This window comes from Schistocerca cancellata, chromosome 7, assembly GCF_023864275.1.
Source record: "Schistocerca cancellata isolate TAMUIC-IGC-003103 chromosome 7, iqSchCanc2.1, whole genome shotgun sequence".
NCBI lineage: Eukaryota > Metazoa > Arthropoda > Insecta > Orthoptera > Acrididae > Schistocerca > Schistocerca cancellata.
In genome coordinates, this window is record NC_064632.1 from 85,652,513 (window position 1) to 85,680,070 (window position 27,558).

The 27,558-nt window shown below is 40.0% G+C and overlaps 1 protein-coding gene across 1 annotated transcript in view; it reads right to left on the reverse strand.

The window, feature by feature from the left end:
* Nucleotides 1-27,558, reverse strand: part of LOC126092652 (dynein axonemal heavy chain 1-like) — an 894,951-nt gene that overhangs the window by 319,130 nt on the left and 548,263 nt on the right. Inside the window, exons 36-38 of the mRNA XM_049908374.1 lie at nt 17,442-17,570; nt 4,925-5,045; nt 4,607-4,737 (exon numbers count right to left, since the gene is read on the reverse strand). Coding sequence (XP_049764331.1) covers nt 4,607-4,737; nt 4,925-5,045; nt 17,442-17,570 — 381 coding nt within the window. The remainder of the gene's footprint in view (nt 1-4,606; nt 4,738-4,924; nt 5,046-17,441; nt 17,571-27,558) is intronic.

A 27,558-nucleotide genomic window follows, 5' to 3' on the forward strand; every position in this document is an offset into this window, starting at 1 on the left:
ATTTAGAACAGTAGTTAACCAAGCACTGCTTAGGTGGGTACCCGGTTATAAAGTTAGTTATGGGAGGAAATCATCCATAGTATACAGCCTCTCTATACAAATTTCCACACATTGGGTGTAAAACAAACCACAGCACTACACAGACTGAAACGCTAAATTAAATGTTTTTGGCTGTCAAAAGGGTAACATGTGAAGCCTTAAAAAATTGCTGTATTGGAAACTTATTGACAAAACCTGAAGAAATTCTCGTTAACCAGACACCAAAGTTAGTGGCCAGACACTGAGGGATAATATGGGAGCCAGAAGTGAAAGTTGCATTGAAAAAGCACAACTACTGTATTCCACTTTCATGTGTTCCTTTACAATGGGGTATCCAGAAGCACTTCCTCATTTTAATTCTTGGACTACAGCAAAGAAAAGTGATATAGATATTAGTTCGAGAGACAGTAACAGCTGAAACTTCTAAAAGTGAAGAAATCCTAAAAAGATTTTATGGATGAGTTTAATTATTGATCATAATATGCAAAACATTCCTCAAACAGAAAATTGCACATTGATGAAAGCACAGGTCACATTTGCCTAAAGAAAGGGGTAGCAGAACTGATCACAAAACTATCATCCAAATTATTGACATCCATTTTTTGTCAAATTTAATGAGAACTTGAATTTCCATGTTAAACAGCACAAACCTCAAAAACATTAGCCCTTTAAAAACCAACTCGTACTTTTTCACGTGACATCATGAAAGCAATGGATCAAGTCAATGAAGTGGAACAGTATTTACTGACTTCTGAAAACCCTATGACTTGCTACCATACTAATGGTTACTAAACATATTTGTCACTGGACTGAAGATTTCTAGGTAGAGAGGGTGCAGCATGTTATCTATTATGCACAATAATCAATAGATCTAGCTGTATCTTCAAATTTGCCTTAAGGAAATGTATTGGGAGACTGCTGTTCATGTGGTACATTAATGACTTGGTACACAGTATTAATAGCAACCTCAGATATCAGTGAGATCTTAACGTATCAAAGGGATGTAAAGACTGGCAACTTGAAAGAGCCCTCATGGAAAATGAATGTTTGTAGGGCAATAAAACTTTGTGGAACCATTTTTAAGGATATTCAGAACAGTAATAATGAATAAACCACTGAAAGAAACACATTTTAATATCCATGTGTGAGGGTAATGTTTGTTAATTGTGTAGCATACTTACGTTCCAGATTAAAAATGTTGCTCAATGTGATAACCATCACCATCTATGACAGCCTGGAACTGCACTAGAGATTGCTTTACTGTTGCCAAAAACTTCTCAAGTGGGAAAGTGGGATGCTAGTGACCTTCCCCATTACACCCATCTTCAACTTCCAATGTGTGTTAGCATGCTGTTAACAAACCACATCCTTTAGGCAACCCCACAGCCAGAAATCACAAAGGTTCAAATCTGGTGATCTTTGTGATCATGCCCATACTGACTGAATGCAGCTGTAATGCACATTGATTTTAACCAGATATATCATCATTCCAGTAGCAGCGTCCAATGGTAAGTCTCGATACTAACACTACTAACAATGCAAATCATGCAAAACATAGTTTGAACATCATGCCTATGAAGTTAGGTATCCACAGAGTAAACAGTTTTCTGTCTACACTGACTCAAGTAGTGAAAGTTTACTTATAACCAATCTGTACTATTACTACTCACACACACACACACACACACACACACACACACACACACAAAGAAAAAACAGAAAAGTAGTATCCCATGACTACAATATCGATGACTCACATCGGAATCAGTCCACTAATACAAATACCTGGCTGTGACAATTTGCTGAGATATGAAATGGAATAATCAAATACATTTGGTCATAAGTAAAGCACGTCATAGACTTCAGTTAATTTTTTCATGGGAGAATTTCACAGAAATGCTGGATAACCTAAACCGGCAGATGACTGAAGGCAGATGACGACTATCCTACAATAGCCTGCTTCCTGAGTTTGAATAAAAGATTAGACTTCTCATAACATTATGCACCCCTTCTTCTCATGCTCCATTCACAAATGGAACAGGAAAACAACCAAATATGTGTACAACAGGGAGTACCTTCAGACATGCACTTAATAGTGGTTAGTGGAGAATGGATGTAGATGCAAAGCTAAAGAAAGCACACTAACTTATGAGATTTTGACGATTCTTTATTTAGAAAGGAAGAAATTGATTGCATTCATTAGCTTCCTCCTTTCGCAACATATACTACATGTCTCAACAACATCTTCAGTCCAAAGACTGGTTTGATGCAGATCTCCACACTACTCTTCATCTCCGAACAACTATTGAAACTTACATCCTTTTGATTTTGGTTAGATTTTTATCCCCCCCCCCTAAAAGAAATACTAAATTTACTATCCCTCGATGTCTCAGAATGTGTCCTATCAACTGATCCCTTCTTCTAGTCAAGTTGTGCTACATTTTTTTCCTCTCCAATTCTATTCAGTACCTTTCCATTAGTCATTTGATCTACTCATCTAATTTTCAGATTTCTTCTGTAGCACTACATTTCAAATGCTTCTGTTCTCTTCTTGTCTAAATCTCTCTAATTTACATGTTTCAATGCTACATATAGCTACACTTCATATAAATACTTTCAGGAAGGACTTCCTAACACTTAAATCTACATTCGATGTTAACAAATTTCCCTTCTTCAGCTTTTTTCTTGCTATTGTCAGTCTATGTTTTATATCCTCTCTACTTCGGCCATCATCAGGTATTTTGCTGCCCAAATAGCAAAACTCGTCTACTACTTTAAGTGTCTCATTTCCTAATCTAATTCCCTCAGCATCACCCAATTTAGTTCGGCTCCTTTCCATTATCCTTGTTTTGCTGTTGTTGATGTTCGTCTTATATCCTCCTTTCAAGAAAATGTCCAGTCCATTCAACTGCACTCCCAAATCCTTTGCCAACAGAATTATAACGTGACCGGAAAACCTCAAAGTGTTTATCTGTTCTCCCCCAAATCCCAAGACAAATTTTTCCTTGGTTTCCATTAGTCGATGTACAGATTGAATAACATCAAGAATAGGCTACATCCCTGCCTCACTCCATTCTCATCCACTACTTCCCTCTCATGCCCTTTGACTCTTGCAACTGCCATCTGGTTTCTATATTAGTTAAAAATTTCTTTCTCTCCCTGTATTTTACCCCTGCTACCTTCAGAACTTCAAAGAAAGTGTTACAGACAACACTGTCAATAGGTTTCTCTAAGTCTATAAGTGCTATTCTCTTAGCTTTGCCTCTCCTTAACCTCTCTTCTAAGAGAAATCTTAGGGTCAGTACTGCCTCATGTGTTCGTATGTTTCTCAAGGATCCAAACTGACCTTCCTGAGGTCTGCTTTTACCTGTTTTTCTCCTCTTCTGTACAGAATTCATGTTAGTATATTGCAACCATGACTTATTAAACTGATTATTTGGTAAAAATATATCTAAAAAAAAAGATGATGAGACTTACCAAACAAAAGCACTGGCAGGTCAATAGACACACAAACAAACACATAAAATTCAAGCTTTCGCAACAAACGGTTGCTTCGTCAGGAAAGAGGGAAGGGTCGTCTTTCCCTCTCCTTCCCTCTTTCCTGACGAAGCAACCGTTTGTTGCGAAAGCTTGAATTTTGTGTGTATGTTTGTGTTTGTTTGTGTGTCTATCGACCTGCCAGCGCTTTTGTTTGGTAAGTCTCATCATCTTTCTTTTTAGATATATTTTTCCCACGTGGAATATGTCCCTCTATTATATTCATATCAATGATTATTTGGTAATATTCACAGCTGTAACACCAGCTTTCTTCGGAATTCAACTCAGGTCTTTTAGTGCTCTGTCAAATTCTTCTCATAGTATCATCAGCTACATCTTCTTCCATTTCTATGATACTGCCTTCAAGTACATCTCCCTTGTTCAGACCATCCATATACTCTTTGCTCCTTTCAGCTTTCCCCTGTCTGCTTGCCAACATATTTACTCAAATTGACAAGAGCAAGCACAAAATCTTAATGCAATCAATGATGGTAACAATAAGTACATTCATTCATTTACACAATGTATTCCTCAGATCCCTGTTTGGGACGATTTTTTATAAATGTGCAATAATCCAAAATGCACATTAGCACAGAAACTACTCCCAGAGTGTACATTTAGACACTTATGCTAAATAATACAGCAAAAATGTCTATAAATGTCACATACTTCACATTTGACACTTTTTTATATGGATGATAAGACAAATTTTATTTATGTGTGAGCAGCAATTTTGTTCATTTGTTTATGTTGTTTTATGTTACATTAAAATAAAACTTGACATTAAGGGACGGTGGAGATTGAGAAATGAACTTTGTAAAGGAATCTTTCTAACTCTCATCTGCTGTTTTCTATATCACTGCCACTGCAGAAAATATGCATAAGTCACAGTGCCTGCTCCCATTATATAGCTAGAATTTCACTAGTTGATTGCTTTAAGCAGAGGTGCATACTGTTTGGAAGCACTGAAATGGCACGTTCCAACTAATAAACTGGACTGAAAAGATATACTTTGGGCTTTAGTACTCACAGTGTCTTCAGCTATTTTCTCCAGCATCTTTGCAGCCTCTTTGGCAGCTTCTTCAAGAGCTGGTCTCATTGCTGTTAGCTCTATTTGAAGTTGCTTCACTTCTTCAGCAGTGCTCAGAAGCTTGTCAAGCCCTATGGAGACCATCAGAATTTTGGTAGTTATATTCATACATGTCAATTGTGGTAACAGACTTTTATTCACTAACACACAATTGCATAACAGTGTGCAAATTGCAAAATTTTAAAACACAGAGTATGTAATAAAATGATAAGAACCTTAGGTATAAAATGATTAAAATAATCAGATTAATGAGCAAACCTGTTTGAAGCCGCTTAATGCCGTTTGCCAATTCTCCTCTTTTGGTACCATATAGTCGCTGAAAACTTGACAGAAGCTCCAAATAATTAGTGGGAGTCACATAATTATGTCGTGACAACTCCTGTTAAAACAACTCATATATAAAAACATGCAATGTAAGTGTGAAGCTCTGTGCAAATAGTTATGAGATAAAATATTTTGAATATTTCACAAAAGGAAAAAAAAAAAAAATCAATGCTACAAACTGAAAAGATAATTAACAGGAGGGCCATACTGTCTGCATAATGGGTTACAACAGTGTCTAGAGCAAAACACTTTTCTCATTTTACAGAAAATCCCCATATTAAAGAACATGACCCAATAAGACAAGTAAGTGACAGGCATACAAAACACACAAAATATACTTTAAATAACTCTGTATATGGGGCTACAATATTTGCATTAAAAATCATTACATTTACAATATATTTTGATCTGTTTATACAATTATTATCCCTCCACACTTCTACCCATTACCAGACTGACAATTACTTGCGTCTCAAGGTGGGTCCAAGAAACTGATCTCTTCTTTTAGTCATGAACTGCACAATAAAAGTATTATGTCACTCTCATGTCTTGTACAGCTTGTGTTACTTTTTCCTTTTTCTTTTTTTTTTCAGATGCTAATTTTCAAAACTTTTTTGACTATAGCAAATCATTACATACAGCCACATGGGTAGTGAAGGTAAATGTAGATCTTAATTTTCAGGACATTTTATCAGAGCAAGCTGTGGGCCAAATTATCCAGTTTTGAACTGGGAAATGTTGCCTGTGTTTACTGCTCAGTTTGTGAACGGTAACTTCAAGCTCAGACCATACATAAATTGTTACTTTACTGCAGGAAGGTCTTCAGTTTCCAAAGTTGCTTACCGGATTGGCTTACACCATAGCAAAGTTAAATATAAATGTAGGCTTCTGTAGCTATTGTCATAGTCAAAATTTTTCTGGGTTTGTGACAGCATTGTCAATATGTAAAACTACCAACGTTTTGGTCAATGTTCTTCAAGGTGTTTTTGTTTACAAACAACCTGAAGGAGGTCATTTGCAACAGTGACCGAAACATTGGTAGTTTTACATACTGACAATGTGATCACAAACCGAGAAAAATTTTACTGACCATAGCAAAGTTGTTGAGACATCCAGTTCCTATCATGAGACACAAAATATATCTGTCTCAAAGTGCTCATTTACAGTCTACAACACCAGATGATGAATGTGTTACGTCTGCCACAGACGGCCCCTGCCAGGCAGACTACACTCAAGACACCCCTGTGTATCATATAACATACACAAGCACTTGCAAGCGCAACCAAGAGGAAAACAATTCTTCAAAACAAACGGAACTTGCTAGAGACTAATGCGAACCTTTTTCTGCAGAGATCGCCTCACAAATACAGGGAATGTTGGAGTACTCAGCCGGCTTTATAAGACCAGCGCCGCAGCAGTACAGCCAGTTCCTCGCCGAGCTAGGACCAGCTCTGACGGACATCACCGACGCTCTTGATGAATAGTCGTCTACAAGTTATTTGTTTTTGTGTGTACACAGTGATTGTTCAAGAAGAGCAGTTTAGTTTCAATAAACGACATTATACTGAGTGTTCTACAATACTGAGTATTCTCCAGTGGCGACGAGTATAGTGGAACGAACCGACGAACATCGTGGTTACGACAGCAGCATCTACAGAATGGCAACAATTCTTTCAAGGACTTCTGCACCAGTTTTTGGAAACTCAGACACAACTGATAGCTGAAATCCGAAGCCTCCACTGCCCCGCGATGACACCGCCGTTCCAAGAATTCAACGATGAAGTTGAAGAATGGGAAACATACGAACGACATATCCGGCAACACTTCACGATTCATCAAGTCACCCATGAAGACAGGCAGCACGCTTTTTTCTTGTCATGGAACCAATCAAAGATGTAGGTCCTGCTCACGATGCTACAGCCACTGGACCCCGACTCCCTCACCTTCAGCGCCATCTGTGCGACGTTAAATGCCTACTACAAACGCCGATATCATGTACTCACAGCCCGCGTCGAGTCCTACCAATGCCGGAAGACACCCGAGCAGACCAATCGCCAGTGGGCCGCCGAGCTGCAAGGTCTCAGCAGGAAATGTAAGTTTCACACACATATTTCCATGGAATCATACGCTGATGACATGTTGCATGACCACTTGATACAGGCAGCACCAGACGCTGCTTTCCGCCACGACGCCCTCAAGTAGAAGGCCCGTCCCTCGAGCAGGTCATAGAACTAGCCTATAAGTTCGAAATTTCTACAGCCGCTGATCGTCAACTGGAATCCTGGGCAGATGTAGCAGCAATCTGTGACGACGCCATGACAGACACCGAAGACGTCGCAGCAATCCAGAGCTCAATGCCGCACTCCTACCACTGCCGCGGTCGGAGACCGCCTCCACAACAAGACGCTGAGTCGCACCATCCCAGCCGGAGCCAGAATCCACTGAAGCAACAACACAACCAGCAACGTTGTCGTGGGGATCATCTCCACCTGCCCTCCTGCCCCACCTGCTATTCAACACATGACAGAGAAGACTGCCCAGACAGCTGGGCGCGATGCACACACTGCGGCAGGGAAGGCCATTTAGCGTCCGTTTGTCGCGCAAAAACAACCACCTCCAGCAACCGCCAGCACAGGCCATATCCAGATGGCTTGAACAACACCCCAATGGACATCAACCAGGTAGACAACTCCTCGACATCAAAAATTTTTATAGACGTCACTATCAATGACAAGCCTATGCATCTGCAAGTGGACACAGACGCAGCAGTATCCTTGATTAATTACACTTCATACGCCAACATTGATTCACCACCCCTCTCTCCAGCCCCTAAGCGCCTACTGGCGTACAATAAGCAAGAGATAGCTCTCCTAGGACAATTCACGGCTCAAGTCAACAAATCGGTTCACCGTCCAGTCACATTTCTGGTTGTCAACAATTCCTCCACAGCAGACTTATTTGGACTGGATGCCTTCCGCTTATTCGGATTTTCCATTGTGGACAATGTTCACCTAGTGTCTCAGTACGTTCCTTTTCCTGAAGTTGATGCACTCTGTAATGAATTCCAGGACCTGTTTTCACCGGGCATAGGCTGCGTCAAGGACATTGAGGCCTCGTTCCAACTCCATCCCACTGCCCGGCCCCGCTCCTTCCAGGCACGTCAGGTACCAGTGGCACTACAACAGCCGCTCAAAGAAGAACTCCAATGTCTTCAAGATGAAGGGGTTCTCCAGTCCGTGCAGTTCAGCTTGTGGTCCACACCTTTAGTCATCGTGCAGAAGCCAGGCCGCCGCCTTCGCCTCTGCAGTGGCTTTATGTCTACAGTCAACCCACAGCTTCTCGTTGACGACTATCCCCTTCCATGACCGGAAGATCTTTTTTGCAAATTGGCAGGGGGCTCCTACTTTACCAAAATCAATCTAGCAGAAGCATATCTCCAAATTCCTCTTGATCTTTCCTCCCGACAGTACACTGTTATAAATACTCCTTTCGGCCTCTTCCAACTAAACCGACTCATGTTCGATTTAGTCACTGCTCCTGCAATCTTGCAAAGATACCTTGAACAACTTCTCACTGATATCCTGGGCTGTATAAATTACTTAGACGACAGTCATCACAGGGTCCTCCTCCGAAGAGCACATAGCCAACCTCCACCTCCTCTTCCTCCGCCTTCGAACTGTAGGTCTGAAATGTAATATTTCTAAATGTTCATTTTTCCAACAATCTATTTCCTATCTGGGTCACATCATTTCCCAGAATGGTATTTCTCCATCTTTCTCTTATATCGACGCCATTAACAACCTGTCCCGTCCCCGGGACCTTCATCAGTTGAAATCCCTCTTGGGCAAAATTTCGTATTACAGGAAATTCGTTCCTTCTGCAGCTCAAATGGCAGCACCCCTGTACCACCTCTGCCGCAAAAATGTCCCATTCTGTTGGACCCCAGTCTGCGAGACCACCTTCCATACCCTCAAACAGCAGCTCCAATCCGCTTCATGACTCATGCCTTATGATCCAAATCTTCCTTTGATACTTGCTACGGATGCCTCTGAGTATGATGTGGGAGCCGTCCTGTCTCACAAATTGCTGGATGGCACAGAGTGCCCCATAGCATACATCTCAAAAGCTCTCTCCACAGCACAAATCAAATATTCCCAAATCTAGAAAGACGCACTTGCCATCGTTTTTGCCTGTTCCAAGTTCTATCCCTTTCTCTATGGCAAGCCCTTTCACATTATTATTGACCACAAACCGCTCCTCTCTTTATTTGCGCCTTCCGCGCGATTACTGACCAAAACATCCCTACGACTCCAGCATTGGGCATTGTTCCTATCCCAATTTCGCTACACCATGCATGTCCATATCACCTCCCAGCACGCCAACGCTGACGCCTTGTTGCGTCTACCACAGGGTCCGTACCCTGCTTTTGACCAGTTGGACCTCCTCATTTTTTGGATTGATGATGACGTCCAAGAGGCCCTGAAGGCATTTCCCGTTACAGCTGTCAAAGTAGCTGCAGCCACCGCAGAAGATTCCCTCCTCCGAGTCGTCCAACACCGCGTTCTCCATGGTTGGCCATCCTCGCCGCCTCCTCAGGATAAACGCCACCTCCAGTTGTGCTATTCCATCTGACACCAGCTTTCGGTGGTCGATGGAGTCCTCCTTCGCTTACATTCAGCAGAACCGAGGGTCATTGTTCCGAGATCCCTGCAGCCAATCATCCTCCACATTCTTCACCAAGGGCACTGGGGGTTCGTTCGCACCAAATCCCTCGCAAGAAGGCATGTTTTTTGGATCAGCCTCATGTCTTACAACTCAAGAGATGGTGCAGCACTGTACCGTCTGTGCCCAACAATTGCCTCGTCACCCCCAAAAATTCCTTCACTGGCCTATGCCGTACGGTCCCTGGGAAGGCATCCACCTTGACTTCACGGGACCATTTTGGGCCACCAATGCCTCCTAGTCACTGATGCATTTTCCCATTTCCCGTGCATCATTCAGTGTTCAGCAATCACCACGCACGTTACCTTATCAGCCCTCGCAAAAATATTTTGCTTAGAAGGATTACCGAAAGCCGTAGTCACGGACAATGGACCACAATTTCGAAGCCAGGAATTCCTCTCCTTTTGCACCGACAACAGCATCCAGCATCTTCTCACCCCACCCTTCCATCCCCAATCCAATGGGGAAGCGGAACACCTGGTCAGAACTTTCAAGACACAAATGCTCAAATATGCCAAAGACCACTCCCTTCAAGATTCTCTGACGCTATTCCTCAGTTCCGATCGAGCCACTCTGATAGAGGACAAAAGCCCAGCAGAAGCACTCCACGGCCACCAACCCAGGACCCTCCTTCATCTTCTCTTGCCCTCTCCAAGAATTCCAATTCCTCCTGGGCAGTCCCGGTTCTTCCCCAGCTCCTTAATCTGGACCCGAGGTTTTGGCACTAAAGCAGGTTGGCTGCCCACCATCATCCAGCGTTCCCGGTGTCGCCAATTTTTTGATGTCATCTTGGATGGCCACATAGTCCATCGCCATTGAAATCAATTGCATCCTCGCTGCCCTGAGACACCTGCACCGCACCCTACGACATGGACCACCGCCACCTCTACAACCCATTCCCGACCACCTACACAGGCCCCTTCACTAATGCCATCTACTTGTTGCATGGGTGACGTTTCAGGGCATCAGTTGCCGCCACCAGCACCACCAACACAGCAGCCGCAGCCGACGGACCAGCTGCCCGGCCCGGCCCCTCTCCGGCACCTCCCCACCAGCCGATGGCCACCAATGAAGATGAACCAATGCCACTGGTCCCACCCATGCTGCCACCACAACCAGTACACAGGTCAGTCCGCATCGCAAGACATACAGCACCATATTCTCCAAGAGGCAGCCTCCACAGCCTCCTCCAGGGAGCCGCAGCCACAGATCTCCATCATGACGTAGCAGCTATCGATCTTTCGCACAGCCCCCCCCCCCCCCCCCCCCCCCGGGAGGGAGGTATGTTACGTCTGCCACAGATGGCCCCTGCCAGGCTGCCATGCAGCCTACACTCAAGGCACCCCTGTGTACCATATAACATTCATAAGCACTTGCAGGCACAACAGAGGAAAACAATCTTCAAAACAAACAGAACTTGCTAGAGACTAATGCGAACCTTTTTCTGCAGAGGCCGCCTTACGGATACAGAGAAAGTTGGAGAACTCCGCCGGCTTTATAAGGCCAGCACTGCAGCAGTACAGCCAGTTCCTCGCTAAGCTAGGACCAGCTCCGATGGACATCACCAACGCTCTTGATGAATGGTCGTCTACAAGTTATTTGTTTTGTGTGTATATAGTGATTGGTCAAGAAGAGTAGTTCAGTTTCAATAAACAACATTATACTAAGTGTTCTGCAATACTGCGTATTCTCCAGAATGCTAACTAGAAATTATGGCTTTTAGGTGCCCCAAGGTGAATACATCAGAGTTGTGCACAGCCTTTTTGGTGACAACTGGGAGACCTATGTCGATCCACAGTGCATGCAAGTATCTCCATGTGATTAATTTAGCCACAAGGCATCCATTACAAACAACAGTACAAACCCTCCTCCCATACCATAGTGTGTGAAGAAGGTGGGTAAGGGAGCACCTGAGATGGAACTTGTATCAATCTATCAAATTCACTTCACTGACAAGAGCAGGATTTTTCTAATGGATGCTGGTCATAGAATAAGGCTGAGGATATTGTCAAGTAGCAATATACAGACTCAGCTGGGAGGAGGGTCAGTCTTGTTTTGGGACATTATCATATAAGGATGTCAGCTACTTATCATTCTTATCTGGACATTATTTTACTTTATTACTAGATTTGAGTTCTCATGACTGGAGAGGTGTCATGTAAGTTACACTATTTACCAAGTATTTACCATATTAAATATAAATTGTTTACAATTTTTCATATAATATATGAAGAATATTTATCACAAAAAGAATATATAACAGATGAAAACAATATTATTTTGTTCAGTAATGTTAGTCACTACTCTAAAATTCTCCAACAGAGTATAATGGTTGCTTTTTCAAGTCCTGTAAATTTTCTTTTTGTATATCGCTTGAGGCAGACATTGCATTTCCTGAGGCAGTGCATTGAACATTTTTATGGAGATAATTGGAAAACTGTCTTTTGTTCCAGGCAGTTGAGAGGTTGGTATCTCTATGGCCCTCTTGTTGTGGGCTTCATAATTGTGCATTTCTTGGCTTATAGTGAGGGCCCCTTGGTTTTCTTTGCATTGATGAGAGGCATCAAACACATAAAGGCTGAAAATGGTCATAATACACAACAGGGTGACTACAGGCTGCAGTCCTCCAGTCTTTCGCCTGATGTGATGGTCCTGACAGCTCTTTTTATGTATGTCATGCCCCTAACAGCAGCTCATAATTAACATTGCTACAAAATGAACCATGGACCTTGCCGTTGGTGGGGAGGCTTGCATGCCTCAGTGATACAGATGGCCGTACCATAGGTGCAACCACAACGGAGGGGTATCTGTTGAGGGGCCACACAAACATGTGGTTCCTGAAGAGGGGCAGCAGCCTTTTCAGTAGTTGCAGGGGCAACAGTCTAGATGATTGACTGATCTGGCCTTGTAACAATAACCAAAACGGCCTTGCTGTGCAGGTACTGCGAACGGCTGAAAGCAAGGGGAGACTACAGCCGTAATTTTTCACGAGGGCATGCAGCTTTACTGTATGGTTAAATGATGATGGCATCCTCTTGGGTAAAATATTCTGGAGGTAAAATAGTCCCCCAATTGGATCTCCGGGCGGGGACTACTCAAGAGGACGTTGTTATCAGGAGAAAGAAAACCGGCATTCTACGGATCGGAGTGTGGAATGTCAGATCCCTTAATCGGGCAGGTAGGTTAGAAAATTTAAAAAGGGAAATGGATAGGTTAAAGTTAGATATAGTGGGAATTAGTGAAGTTTGGTGGCAGGAAGAACAAGACTTTTGGTCAGGTTAATACAGGGTTATAAATACAAAATCAAATAGGGGTAATGCAGGAGTAGGTTTAATGATAAATAAAAAAATAGGAGTGCTGGTAAGCTACTACAAACAGCATACTGAACGCATTATTGTGGCCAAGATAGATACGAAGCCCACACCTACTACAGTAGTACAAGTTTATATGCCAACTAGCTCTGCAGATGATGAAGAAATTGATGAAATGTATGTTGTGATAAAAGAAATTATTCAGGTAGTGAAGGGAGATGAAAATTTAATAGTCATGGGTGACTGGAATTCGAGAGTAGGAAAAGGGAGAGAAGGAAACATAGTGGGGGAATATGGATTGGGGGAGAGAAATGAAAGAGGAAGCCGACTGGTAGAATTTTGCACAGAGCATAACTTAATCATAGCTAACACTTGGTTCAAGAATCATGAAAGAAGGTTGTAGTATACATGGAAGAATCCTGGAGATACTGACAGGTTTCAGATAGATTATATAATGGTAAGACAGAGATTTAGGAACTAGGTTTTAAATTGTAAGACATTTCCAGGGGCAGATGTGGACTCTGACCACAATATATTGGTTATGAACTGTAGATTAAAACTGAAGAAACTGCAAAAAGGTGGGAATTTAGGGAGATGGGACCTGGATAAACTGAAAGAACCAGAGGTTGTACAGAGTTTCAGGGAAGCATAAGGGAACAAATGACAGGAATGGGGGAAAGAAATACAGTAGAAGAAGAATGGGTAGCTTTGAGGGATGAAATAGTGAAAGCAGCAGAGGACCAAATAGGTAAAAAGATGGGGGCTAGTAGAAACCCTTGGGTAACAGAAGAAATATTGAATTTAATTGATGAAAGGAGAAAATATAAAAATGCAGTAAATGAAGCAGGCAAAAAGGAATACAAACGTCTCAAAAATGAGATCGACAGGAAGTGCAAAATGGCTAAGCAGGGATGGCTAGAGGACAAATGTAAGAATGTAGAGGCTTATCTCACTAGGGGTAAGATAGATATTCTGCCTACAGGAAAATTAATCAGACCTTTGGAGAAAAGAGAACCACTTGGATGAACATCAAGAGCTCAGATGGAAACTAAGTTCTAACCAAAGAAGGGAAAGCAGAAAGACGGAAGGAGTATATAGAGGGTCTATACAAGGGCGATGTACTTGAGGACAATATCATGGAAATGGAAGAGGATGTAGATGAAGATGAAATGGGAGATACGATACTGCGTGAAGAGTTTGACAGAGCACTGAAAGACCTGAGCTGAAACAAGGCCCCGTGAGTAGACAACATTCCATTAGAGCTACTGACGACCTTGGGAGAGCCAGTCCTGACAAAACTCTACCATCTGGTGAGCAAGATGTATGAGACAGGCGAAGTATCCTCAGACTTCAAGAAGAATATATTAACTCCAATCCCAAAGAAAGCAGGTGTTGACAGATGTGAAAATTACCGAACTATCAATTTAATAAGTCACAGCTGCAAAATACTAACATGAATTCTTTACAGACGAATGGAAAAACTGGTAGAAGCCGACATTGGGGAAGGTCAGTTTGGATTCCGTAGAAATATTGGAACACGTGAGGCAATACTGACCTTACGACTTATCTTAGAAGAAAGATTAAGGAAAGGCAAACCTACGTTTCTAGCATTTGTAGACTTAGAGAAAGCTTTTGACAATGTTGACTGGAACACTCTCTTTCAAATTCAAATAGGGGCAGGGGTAAAATACAGAGAGGAAAAGGCTATTTACAATTTGTACTGAAACCAGATGGCAGTTATAAGAGTCGAGGGGCATGAGAGCGAAGCAGTGGTTAGGAAGGGAGTGAGACAGGGTTGTAGCCTCTCCCCAATGTTATTCAATCTGTATATTGAGCAAGCAGTAAAGGAAACAAAAGCAAAATTCGGAGTAGGTATTAAAATCCATGGGGAAGAAATAAAAACTTTGAGGTTCATCGATGACATTGTAATTCTGTCAGAGACAGCAAAGGACTTGGAAGAGCAGTTGAATGGAATGGACAGTGTCTTGAAAGGAGGATATAAGATGAACACCAACAAAAGCAAAACGAGGATAATGGAATGTAGTCGAATTAAGTCAGGTGATGCCAAAGGAATTAGATTAGGAAATGAGACACTTAAAGTAGTAAAGGAGTTTTGCTATTTGGGGAGCAAAATAACTGATGATGGTCGAAGTAGAGAGGATATAAAATGTAGACTGGCAATGGCAAGGAAAGCATTTCTGAAGAAGAGAAATTTGTTAACATCGAGTATAGATTTAAATGCCAGGAAGTCGTTTCTGAAAGTATTCGTATGGAGTGTAGCCATGTATGGAAGTGAAACGTGGACGATAAATAGTTTGGACAAGAAGAGAATAGAAGCTTTTGAAATGTGGTGCTACAGAAGAATGCTGAAGATTAGATGGGTTGATCACATAACTAATGAGGAGGTATTGAATAGAATTGGGGAGAAGAGGAGTTTGTGGCACAACTTGACGAGAAGAAGAGACTGGTTGGTAGGACATGTTCTGAGGCATCAAGGGATCACCAATTTAGCATTAGAGGGCAGCGTGGAGGGTAAAAATCACAGAGGGAGACCAAGAGATGAATACACTAAGCAGATTCAGAAGGATGTGGGTTGCAGTAGGTACTGGGAGATGAATAAACTTGCACAGGATAGGGTAGCATGGAGATCTGCATCAGACCAGTCTCAGGACTGAAGACCACAACAACAACAACACAAAAAAGTGCATCCTCCAGCCCCATGTCAAGCACTGAAGTCAACACATCAATAATAGGCTTCTATTTACGGACAATAATGGACAGGTACACCTTGCACACCCTCTGAACATCTTCCTCCACAAAGCAGGAATCAACCAAATGGAATGGTCTATGGTACCTGCCGATATTAATCTGAGTTAAGCATACCTTGGGACCATCTGAAGCTTGCAGTGTGTCATTACAGGAGTCTTCCCCACACACTGAATTTGCTGAGAAGGCAGCTGTCAAAGAGTAATACATGCTTCAACAGCAATGTCTGAACCACTTCATAGACAACACAACATAGAGAATTCAAGCATGTTACAATCCGCAATATGGAGTAACAGATGTGCACTTCCAAGTTTCAATTTGTAATACAGGTCACCTTCAGAACCCGATTACTGTTACTGCGAAGTGTAGCTTGTGAGTCGGGTAAGGATGTAGAGAAAAATTAGTTTTCTAAAGCAGCAGTTTTCTCTGAAATTACAAATTTGATGAACTATTTTGTAAGCCAACAAAATGAGAGAAAGCTGGCCACACTGGAACTGGCACATTCTTAGAAAAAAACTTCTGACAGAGGTCAAAACTACATGTTACCCAGAAACTAATAGAAAATAATTTGAAGGATATCCTTTTACAAATTTTTTCATTATCTCGAATCAAGGAGCAAAATTTCCTGGCACTTTCATTGTAGAGTTGCATGAGAAATGCTTCCTGGTCTGAGCTTCCAGAGTTGGCTGCCATGTGTGCTTTAGGCGTGCTTGCTAGTGTGAATGAATGGTGTGTGTTTCTCTTTATTTTTCTGTTGAAGGCTATGGCTGAAAGCTTACATGTAAGTGTCTTTTAACTGTGACTGTCTGACTTAACATGTCATATTTATGGTAAGTAGTAATTTATCTTTTCTACATTGTTGATATTCCAATATGGAGTTTCCACTGATTGACAAATAGAAGTGGTATGGGAGTGCAGGCTTTCTTGGCAAATTTCATATATGAAGTTTTCACGTGTTGTCAGGCAAGTAGCATCATCGTCTCATAGCAAAGTTTCGATGGAATGCATCTCCATCATCTTCAGGCACCTGATTAAGCTAAAACTGAAGATAAACAGTACCGGTTTAAAACAACTGAGGAAACAGCAGCTTTCCTTCTATTTACAAGGTTAAATTTAGTTGGTAAAAGCACAAATAGTATTAAATGGTATAGTGCTAGTCTGTTATTACAGTGTAAATATTACATTTTTCATATTTTGTATTTTGTTAATGAATACCTCGACTCGATCCACATGCCTGAAAGTTCTCCTTTTTGATGGGATCAAAGGAATACCATGAATGAATGAACAAATGAATTAAGAAAAATATAATGGGATGTTTTTAAGAAGAACCTTAAAATTGTGCACATAAAGAACATAAACATATGACCATGAAAGTATTATTTAAAGTTGAATACAACATGGTTCATTCGTCACCCTCCTCCTCTTTTCATATATATCTCTGTGTGTGTGTTTCAATTAATTCAACAGCTTTTTGCTAAGTGTGTGGCAGCAATAGAGTGGGATGCAGCTGTACTACAGTAGCACACAAAGTTAATCCAATCTTACTGTTATTATTAGGTATATACATCAACTTATTTATAGTAAGCGAATATAAGCACAATCACTGAAAAACTAATGGTTTTATGTGCAGAAGTTACTATTGAATTACAAACCTGTAGGTACTGTTCACTAGCATCCGCTGAGCTTTGATGCATGTACTGGCATGTGATTACAATACCATTCAGTATTTCTTCGGTAACATCAAGTTCTGGCATCTCATCCATAAACCGCATAGCAACAGACTGCAAAGAAAATAAGAAGTTCATCTTCTTATGGCTCTCAATCAAGGAAAATATTATCATGTACCTGACTTGAATCATATAACACAGTCATGGATGAGCAAGCACAAGACATTGTGTACAAAGGAAATTCTTCTGCTGTGCAATGTGAATTCTGTACTGAGTGTATCTGAATTAAGTAACTATGATGTGATTGTAATATACATGAATATGATTAATATCAAATGACAATATGTCAAATGTTTTCATATATGCCATGCTGACAGTTTAGTTGCAGTATTTACTGTGTCAAATCAAATCTTTATCATGACATAACATGCCTCATACAATCAAAGATTGTGGCAGAGGTGATTTTTCAATTCTAACATTACGTACAGACTAACAAAATAATCATATAATTAAAAAAAAAAAGAAGAAACCCCTCCCTCACCCCTTTTAAGCTGTAGCAGCACATATTTTTCAAGCTGTAGCAGCACATATTTTTCAGGTATTTTTCAGGGTCTCCTTCAATATTTTATACATTTGGGTCATGCTTTATTAAAAATTTATGATGGTTTTAATCAAGTTTATATATGTGTGTATGAAGTCTCAAACTCTGTCAAATATTATGTATGGAATTACTCCAAGTATTGATGTCTAGTCATATAATTAATTACAGTTTCCTAGAAAACTGTGCTGTGCATGACATTGTGGCCAGTTGAAGTATATCAGAACTATTAAAATATTCAAGCCATTATGCAGTGACCTAATGAACTTCTTATTGAATCCCAACATTTCTTCCCCATCTGCGGAGGACATCTTCATACCTCAAACAAACTGCAATCCCTTGAAGATCTCCTCCACAGATTGGGATGAAAAATTGGGTTTCAATAACAAATTCATCAGACCGTGGTATAACAGCCCAGAATATTTTAATACACATAACATTTCTGGCACTTTATAGAGTTGAGATGTATGCCTAGTTTAATTTCAATTATACATTAAACATTTTAAATTTGCAATTAACACTGGTTGTATGATTTATATAGCCTAAAGTCAATACATAAGTGCAGTAGCAGTAGCAATAGTAGTGGCAGCAGTTAATTTATTTATCCATGGATCACTTTTACAAGATACTGGGCATGTAAAGCTACTACAGATTAGGAACAAAAAACAGAAGACAGTAAGGAGAAATCATGTGTGGAATACAAGCATGAAAGGAGTAAAGGTACACCAGCTCAGCTGTATGCAGTAGGTCAAATCCTGCAACATTGTGGAGAAAACTGTGTAAGGCGTAAGAAAGCCAAAAATCTGATGCTGTCTTTCAAGCTTCTGCAGATGAATTACAGTCAATTCTTAAATTATGATAAATTATCATCCTCAAGATAGCATCTTCACCACACATTTTTCTATAAATAAGGCCATACAGGCACACAATAAAAAGAAATTGTGAGAATCTCTTCTGAGGTAGTAAATAGTGAGTGAACATAGGTATGGTTAAAACATTGCTGATATTATTTTCCAGTTCTTACAGACATCTTCAATCTCTCTCTCGTCAGTGATGCATATCCTAATGAGTAGAGATGAGCTTAATTTGACCAGAACCCAAGAATGATACCCCAAAAGCAAGACTGTCAGCTTATTACCCACACCACCTAAAGCCTTGGATATATTCTTCATGAGTAGATAACTGACTGTCTTAAAACTTATAACATCCATGACAAACACCAATCAGGTTCCCAGAAACATCATCCCTCACCAACTGCATTAAACAAAGAGATTGATGAAACAAAACACGTCACAGACCAGTGAGAAGTCAGCATTTTAACACTGCATGATTTTGGTACCGCTTTCCATCTGTTGATTATTATATATTACTTACGAAAATGAAACAGCTGACTTTCTCAAACAGTGCAACACTGTGTTTGAAAGCTACCTTAAAACCAGATGTCAATGAGTCATCTGTGAATCGAAGTCATCATAGAAATAAATGCTCTCATGTGGTACACTGTTTATCTTGTTAACCATCATTTATATGCTGATGACATTTAGTTGAATCTAAGCACCAGCATTAAAAACAATGCCACCATCATGTCAGGTATGGATGACAAACTTTTTTCAACATCATGATAGACACAAAACGTGGATCTAAAGTTAATCCTAAGAAATCACAGGTCTTCCTAAGCTGGCCAGTGAAAACCTTCATGAAACAATTTCTCCTATATCCTTGTGGTGTCCAATTCCCTATCAAAGAACAGTGAAAGATCTTGGATGAGAAATAATTAACTGTCATAGCATGTAGGAAACCTCTGTCTCCTTTCTACATCTAAACTAACATTTTAGAGAAAAAACATTCCCAACAAAAATAGAACAATAACTAATCCTGCTGCATCTTTACTACTATAATGTAGTTCAACATACAACATATAGTGAAAACTTGATGAAGCCACTGTAATATGGTAAACCCAGTTGGACAGTATGAACGGTGCAATACCAGTTATTAAGAACTCTCGCGACATGAAATTTTGTATGTTTCTGGAATGCAGCTTACACGATTTCTTTCTCCAAACTATACTATGCAGTATAAAATTGTCAATAATTGTAAAACTTGCTACTATGTTTTGAATATAATACAGGGAAACATTCCACGTGGGAAAAATATATATTTGATATGTCTGCTTGTGTCTGTATATGTGCGGATGGATATGTGTGTGTGTGCGCGAGTGTATACCTGTCCTTTTTTCCCCATAAGGTAAGTCTTTCCACTCCCGGGATTGGAATGACTCCTTACCCTCTCCCTTAAAACCCACATCCTTTCGTCTTTCCCTCTCCTTCCCTCTGTCCTGATGAAGCAACCGTGGGTTGCGAAAGCTTGAATTTTGAGTGTGTGTTTGTGTTTGTTTATGTGTCTATCAACATACCAATGCTTTCGTTTCGTAAGTTACATCATCTTTGTTTTTAGATATATTTTGCTACTATGTTTGATTGACAGAGTCAAGTTTGATTCTGAATTGTTCTATTAAAAACTAACTATGCAGTTTCATTATACAGGGTGTCCCACTCAAACTTCCCTGATTTCAAGGATCCAGGAGAGAAAAACCAAAGAAGATACAACAATGAAAAATGCACCACATTGTAGAGTATCTCAAAGAATTTATTATCCCTCATCAGCAGTGCCAAGAATGGTCACCAGAGTGCAGCTTGGTCACATGAAGTGAAAATGGCGACTCCACAGCAGTGTGCGCAAACAGTAGTGTGGTTAGCAGAAACAAAATCGCCGATTACTGTGCAAAGAAATTATTGTCGTGTGTATGAATGTGATCCACCTGATGTGAAAACAATTAAGGAATGGTATAGGAAGTTTCTGGCAACAGGACGTAATCTGAAATATTCTGGTGGTGCACGTTACGGAGTTTCATAAAAGACAGTGAAGGACATCAAACGTTTCTCAGAACCCCAAGTAAGTCAATTCATCAAGCATGTAGGCAACTTGATGTACCTCGATCAACATTGCATCGTGTAGTTCACCAGTGTCTTTGTATATGTACAGGATTGTTTCATGAAGGTGTTCACTGGCCAGCTTAGGAAGACCTGTGATTTCTTAGGATTAACTTTAGATCCACGTTTTGTGTCTATCATGATGTTGAAAAAAGTTTGTCATCCATACCTGACATGATGGCGGCAATGTATTTACTGCTTGTGCTTAGATTCAACTAAATGTCATCAGCATATAAATTATGGTTAACAAGATAAACAGTGTACCACATGAGAGCATTTATTTCTACGATGACTTAGATTCACAGATAACTCATTGACATCTGGTTTTAAGGTAGCTTTCAACAGTGAATGGGTCAGTGAATATGGACATGATGCAGCAGTTCGTCTACCCTTAGACACAAGACTTGCAACCCAACATCATTTTTCAAAGAGATGGAGCTCTGCGGCATTGGGTCAACAGCTGTTCACAAGTTCCTGGATAGGAAAATTCCCAATCGTTGGATCGGACGCAGAGGATCCATTGCCTGGCCACCACATTCCCTCAACATTACGCCGCTTGATTTCTTCATGTGAGGATTTGTAAAGGACCACATGTATGTGACCAAAGTGCAACATTGTACCACTAATGCAATTGCAACAATAACAGAGGAAATGTTATAAAGCACTTCGCAAGAAACTGAATACAGACTCGATATTCTTCGTGTTGCAAATGGTTCACATGTAGAGGTGTATTGCTAATAAATAAATGAGTTCTTTGAGATGCTCTAAAATGTGGTGCATTTTTCATTGTTGTATCTATTGTAGTTTTTTTTCCCTGGATCTTTGAAATCAGGCAGGTTTGAGTGGGACACCCTGTATTCTGGAACAGTAAGATGTGTAAATGTTAGGAACATAAAACACATATAACAAGATAATTAAATGTATATTTTTTGTACTGTTAAATGACTTGTAAAAATCAATTTTCATGCAAAAAACTTATATTTAATGATAAAGACAAGATGTACAAGTTGGTATATGTATCTGTAATCAAATGAAATACGTAAAGAACTGAAAGTCAAAATTAATTGTAAATTAATTTATTTAATAAATGAATTCAGCAAATAAATTTTCCAATTCTTGGATTATATAAAAGGCAGAGGTGCAGAGGCAACTATAGTTGTGGTACATGTATAAAAATTTGGTTAGGGCCCATGCCAAAGAAGTTTAAATTTTGTCATGTAGTAAAAGTTTTGTCAATCTTTATTCCACTCTGTTTTTGTGCAAAAGAAGTGAATTGTAATAAACATGAAAAGTTCAATTTCAAGCCTGATATCACCTACATTACTGAGAGAACAAATTCGCACAAACGATTTCTCCAGGCAGCAAACTGCACACTGACTCCCCAATTCATAACATAAAATAATCATGAGTATCTTTGTTGCCAGATTATATGTGAACACCGCTCCATCAGCTTTAATTTTACATGATATACACTTGCTAAAAATTTGTCACTTGAATTTGTCAATCGAATAATTGGCTCAATAGTAATAGGTGTATCACAGCACAAGTGCTTGCATACGACATGTGTATAACATTTGGTTCTTTCATTGCATCAGTCCTTCCTATGCTCAGTTACGATGGATGTGATGAGATAGGAAACATGATTTTCACACTCTCTTCTTTCTTCATTGGTTTCTCAGTTACTCGTGTCCTCAATACCTCTCCTTGGATATCAAATACTTGTTACCATTCTCTAACAGCAATACAAGAGCTGATATGCCCAGCATCTTGGCTGTACACATCTACAGCACAAAACCTTTATCCATCTCCTTCTCCAACCCAGCCCAGCCATCTAGTAACCTTTAATTTATTCAAAACCTCTGTACATTCAAGAGAACACTGATTCTTTATCTAGTATCACTGGCATTAAGATTATATGTTAAGGAATATCCATTGAAGTCAAGTATGTTGTACTCAAGAAGTGTTTTCTGCCACTGTGTGGGCTACATAAAACACTTAGCAGAAGTCACAGCAGTCACGACATGTGGTCCTGTCTCTGATACCATATGATATGCCTGTGATGGGATGGGAAGGGAATAGGATTTACTAGTATAGAACATATCTTGCAGTAGGTCTTGCAGAGTCATGTAACTGATGTGGCAAGAGATTGGTTCAGGATGGAACAAGTTATTTCACAGATTGTTAGGGCAGCAGAGGGGTGCAAAGGATTTTGAGTAAGCTGCCACTCATTTCTGGACATGATAATAGCCAAAACTTTGACAAAGAAAGTGGTTAATGTATTGGAGTAATACTGGATAATAATGGGATCATTTTTTGAAGTTGCTTTATGGGGTGGGTACAAATTAGGAGGATGTGAGGATATGGCATGGGAGACTTGTTTGTGGACTAGGCATGGGAGACTTGTTTGTGGACTAGGCATGAAATGTAGTGCCTATTTGTGAATACAGCCTTCTGGGAAAGGAATTGCTTGTCAAAGCAGATGTGCCAGTCATGGGTAGACCAACTGTATGGGAATGATATATTAGTGTGAATGAATGGTACATCTCATAACAGAGGCACTGTGGATGGATGGTCAGCCAATGTGATATGGACAGAACTTTTTTGGGAGTCACTGGAGATGTAGGGGTCATCATTCAGGAAAGTGGCAAACTTTGCTAAGGAGGTCCAGGTGAATTGGATGGGAGAGAGAATATTGAGCCTGTGGAGGAATGAAAATATCATGTCTTGGCTCTGGATCAAGAACATTAAGGTATTATCAATTAACCTGCACAAACAAGATTTTTACAATCTTGGGTGGCTAAAAATGTTTCCTCTTAATGAGGCAAACATACATTGTCACACATACGGTCATTTACAAATTATAGGTCTAAGTTGACAAAAATGAGACACATTGTCATGGCCTTATAATAGGAATCATCTTGGAATTTGCCTCAGGCAAATCACAGAAAACCAAAATCTAGGTGCCCATATGGGGATTAAAGCATAAATAATTCTGAATATACAACCTAATATAACAACAAAAACAATAAATTTTTGACAATATAATGTAACTGGATAAATAAAAAATTTACTTCACCAAGCTGCAGCAGGAGATGTATATAATAATTATGCAAGCTTTCGGAGCCAGTGGCTTCTCTTTCCGGCAGAAGGGTTGAAGGGGAAGGAAGAGGGGTCAAGGAAAAGGACTCAAGATGTCTAACGGATAGATTTTGGAAGAGTCACCCAAGAAATGTGGGTCAGGGGAGACTTACCAGATGGCATGAGAAGGAAACACTGTCTTTCCCTCTCACCCCATCTGGCAAGTCTCCCCTGATCTGCAGTTCTGGGTGACTCTTCTGAAATCTACTCCTTTCACTAGACCTCTCTAGTCTTTTTCCTTCACCCCTCTTCCTTCCTCTTCAACCCTTCTGCTGCAAGAATCTTGCATAATTACAACTTCCTTTTATGTGTGTGTCCTGCTGCCGCTTGGTGACTGGGTTTTCATCTATCCAATTACTGAATATGCAACCTGTCTTTTAACAATAGGCCAACCTGATTCTGTTTATCCCTTGGGTTAAAACTAGTGTTGCATTGTTCATTCACATCTCAAAATCCATCACTACACACACTATTACTGAATTGAGGACCATGAGAATTATGTTTAATTTCCATTTTGTGTACTATATCACTCCATTTCCTTGCCTAATAAACTGAGTTATAATGACCATGATGTTGAGCTACGAAACAGGTTAAGATGTTAGTATTGTCCATTGCAGAGCTTTGGTGGAAAGTTTTCCAGAAAAAAAAAAATGTGAAAGTGCAGTGTGAGATGATAGTGTTTTATTATTATTTGGCAGTAGAAATTTTATTTATTCATGAGCCACTTTTACATCCAAGAAAATTAGAGATGCTACTTCCAGTAAAAGACACCCTTGGGCTCAGTATTCTTGGAACTCATAAAATACTTTGTGAATGTGGCAGCTGTTACAATGGTCAGCCAATACAAGCAGCCAGAGACAGTGGTCCTGTGTATGAAAGTTGTGACTGTATGAACGTGTGTGTGTTTTCTACTTTAGAAGAAGTCCTACTGGCCAAAAGCTCATATGTAGAGCAGTGTTTTTGTTGTGCCTGTGTGTAACTTCAACAAGTTCTCTATATGGTGAGTGGCAATCTATCCTTTTCATAACACTGTCATTATTCTGTTTGGATTTTCCATTGTTTAACTCTATTCTCTACTAACATGGATGTTTCTGGTAATATAACTAACATGAGTGACAGCAGTAAAATGAATTTTTTGAATTCAATATTTACAGTCAGTATATGGTTTATGGTTATCAAACAGAGATAACAGAAGAATCAAAGATAACAATTTACCATATAGCCAAGGTATAAGAAGTTGATAATCGCTTAAACAAGAACGAAAATGTTGCTTTCTGATGACATCCTCCTTCAAAGCTAATCAATATTGCACACACACACACACACACACACACACACACACACACACACAAAGAAAGAGAGAGGGGGGGGGAGGGAGGGAGGGAGGGAGAGAGAGAGAGAGAGAGAGAGAGAGAGAGAGAGAGAGAGAGAGAGAGAGTTACATTGCTGCAACCCCACCCCCCCATAAAGACATGGTGCTGTAGCTCAACAGTAGAGACAGGTTAGTTTGTTAGTCAGTTAGTTACATGTTCCATTGATCAATCTCATGGTAACCATTATGATGTTGAACGTGTTAAGTGCATAAGGAATGCACACATGAATCAAGAGATTTATTTATATAATAGAAGGAAACATTCCACGTGGGAAAAAAATATATCTAATAACAAAGATGATGTGACTTACCAAACGAAAGCGCTGGCACGTCGATAGACACACAAACAAACACAAACATACACACAAAATTCTAGCTTTCGCAACCAACGGTTGCCTCGTCAGGAAAGAGGGAAGGAGAGGGAAAGACGAAAGGATTTGAGTTTTAAGGGAGAGGGTAAGGAGTCATTCCAATCCCAAGAGCGGAAAGACTTACCTTAGGGGGAAAAAAGGGGGGTATACACTTGCGCGCACACACACACACACACACACACACACACACACACACACATATCCATCCACACATTATTTTTTTTTTTAAAGCTTAAAATTTTTATTACCTACCCCATTCCCTTAAATGTCACAAAATACATACATTATACCTAAAGATTTATGTACTTCTATTCAAGAATTCGTGTATGGTATGGAAGGAGTTGTCAAGGAGATATGATTTCAGTTTATTTTTGAGACTATTACTGCTGTCTGACATTTTATTTCATGTGGTAATATATTGCCAAAGTTTTACAGCAACATATTTTATCCCTTTCTGTGTTAAGGTAGGTTAAGTAGAGGATACTGTAAGTCTTTCTTTATTCTGGTATTATAATCATGAATATCACTGTTGTTTTTAAACTGGTCCATGTTGTTTATGTGGTATCAACGTTCAATGCCACACTTGTTAGGGCTTGCAGTTATCAGCCGTGGTCCATATTAGTATCGTTGGACCTGTTAGTCATGACCAGTGCCGCTAGAGCCGCTCCGCAGCTTGTATCAAGTTTCTAGCAAGCTCTGTCCACTCTTGCTTTGGACATCAAGTAGCAAAGCAGCACAGCCTTCAGCTAATAGGAAGCAACTTCTAACAAGGCGGTGAGGCCTCAATAGCTATCTATTTATAATTATATGTATGCAGCCAAGAACAATCCTGTACAACCAGTTGAGTACAATACATATTATTTTTTACCAATGGTTTCTAATTATTTTAGTAGTTGCAGATCCAGACCATGCAGCAACACTTTATCGACGTTACCGACAAACCTGCTGTGATTTATATGTTTTTATTTAGCACTGGCCACCAGTCGACATTGGTGACGACTCGTTTGTCATCATCATAACAGTTGAGAATAAATTTCATTACTGAATAAATGTACTGTGAGGCTGTTGTAAGAATTCATAACCTTTTAAACAGATGCCTACAAGATGTGCAACTATGAGCCCCACACATCATTCTAACAATTTTCTTTTGAGCAGCGCATGCTTTTTGTCTAAGTGTTGAATTATCCCAAAATATTATTCTGTATGACATCATAGAATGAAAGCATGCAAAATATGTTAGCTTACTAATTTCTATATCCTCAAAATTGGCAATTATTCTGATTGCAAAAGTTGCTGAACCTATTCACTTTAGGAGATCCAAAATATGAATTTTTCAATTAAGATTCTCATCTATATGTGTGCCCAAAAACTTAGCATGCTCTACCCTGGCTATTGTCTCCTGTTGAAGGAACTGTACTCCTTGCAACAGACAATTGAATGTACTGTGTTTAAAAAAGTCCTGAGCAAGCCCATTTGCAGAAAACCAATTAATAACTTTTCCAAAGACGTTATTTTATCATTTCCTATAGGACTTTCTTTTACTGGATTAATAATGATGTTTGTATCATAAGCAAACAGCGCCAGTTTAGTTTCCTGCTACAGATAAGAAGGGAGGTCATTCACATATATCAAG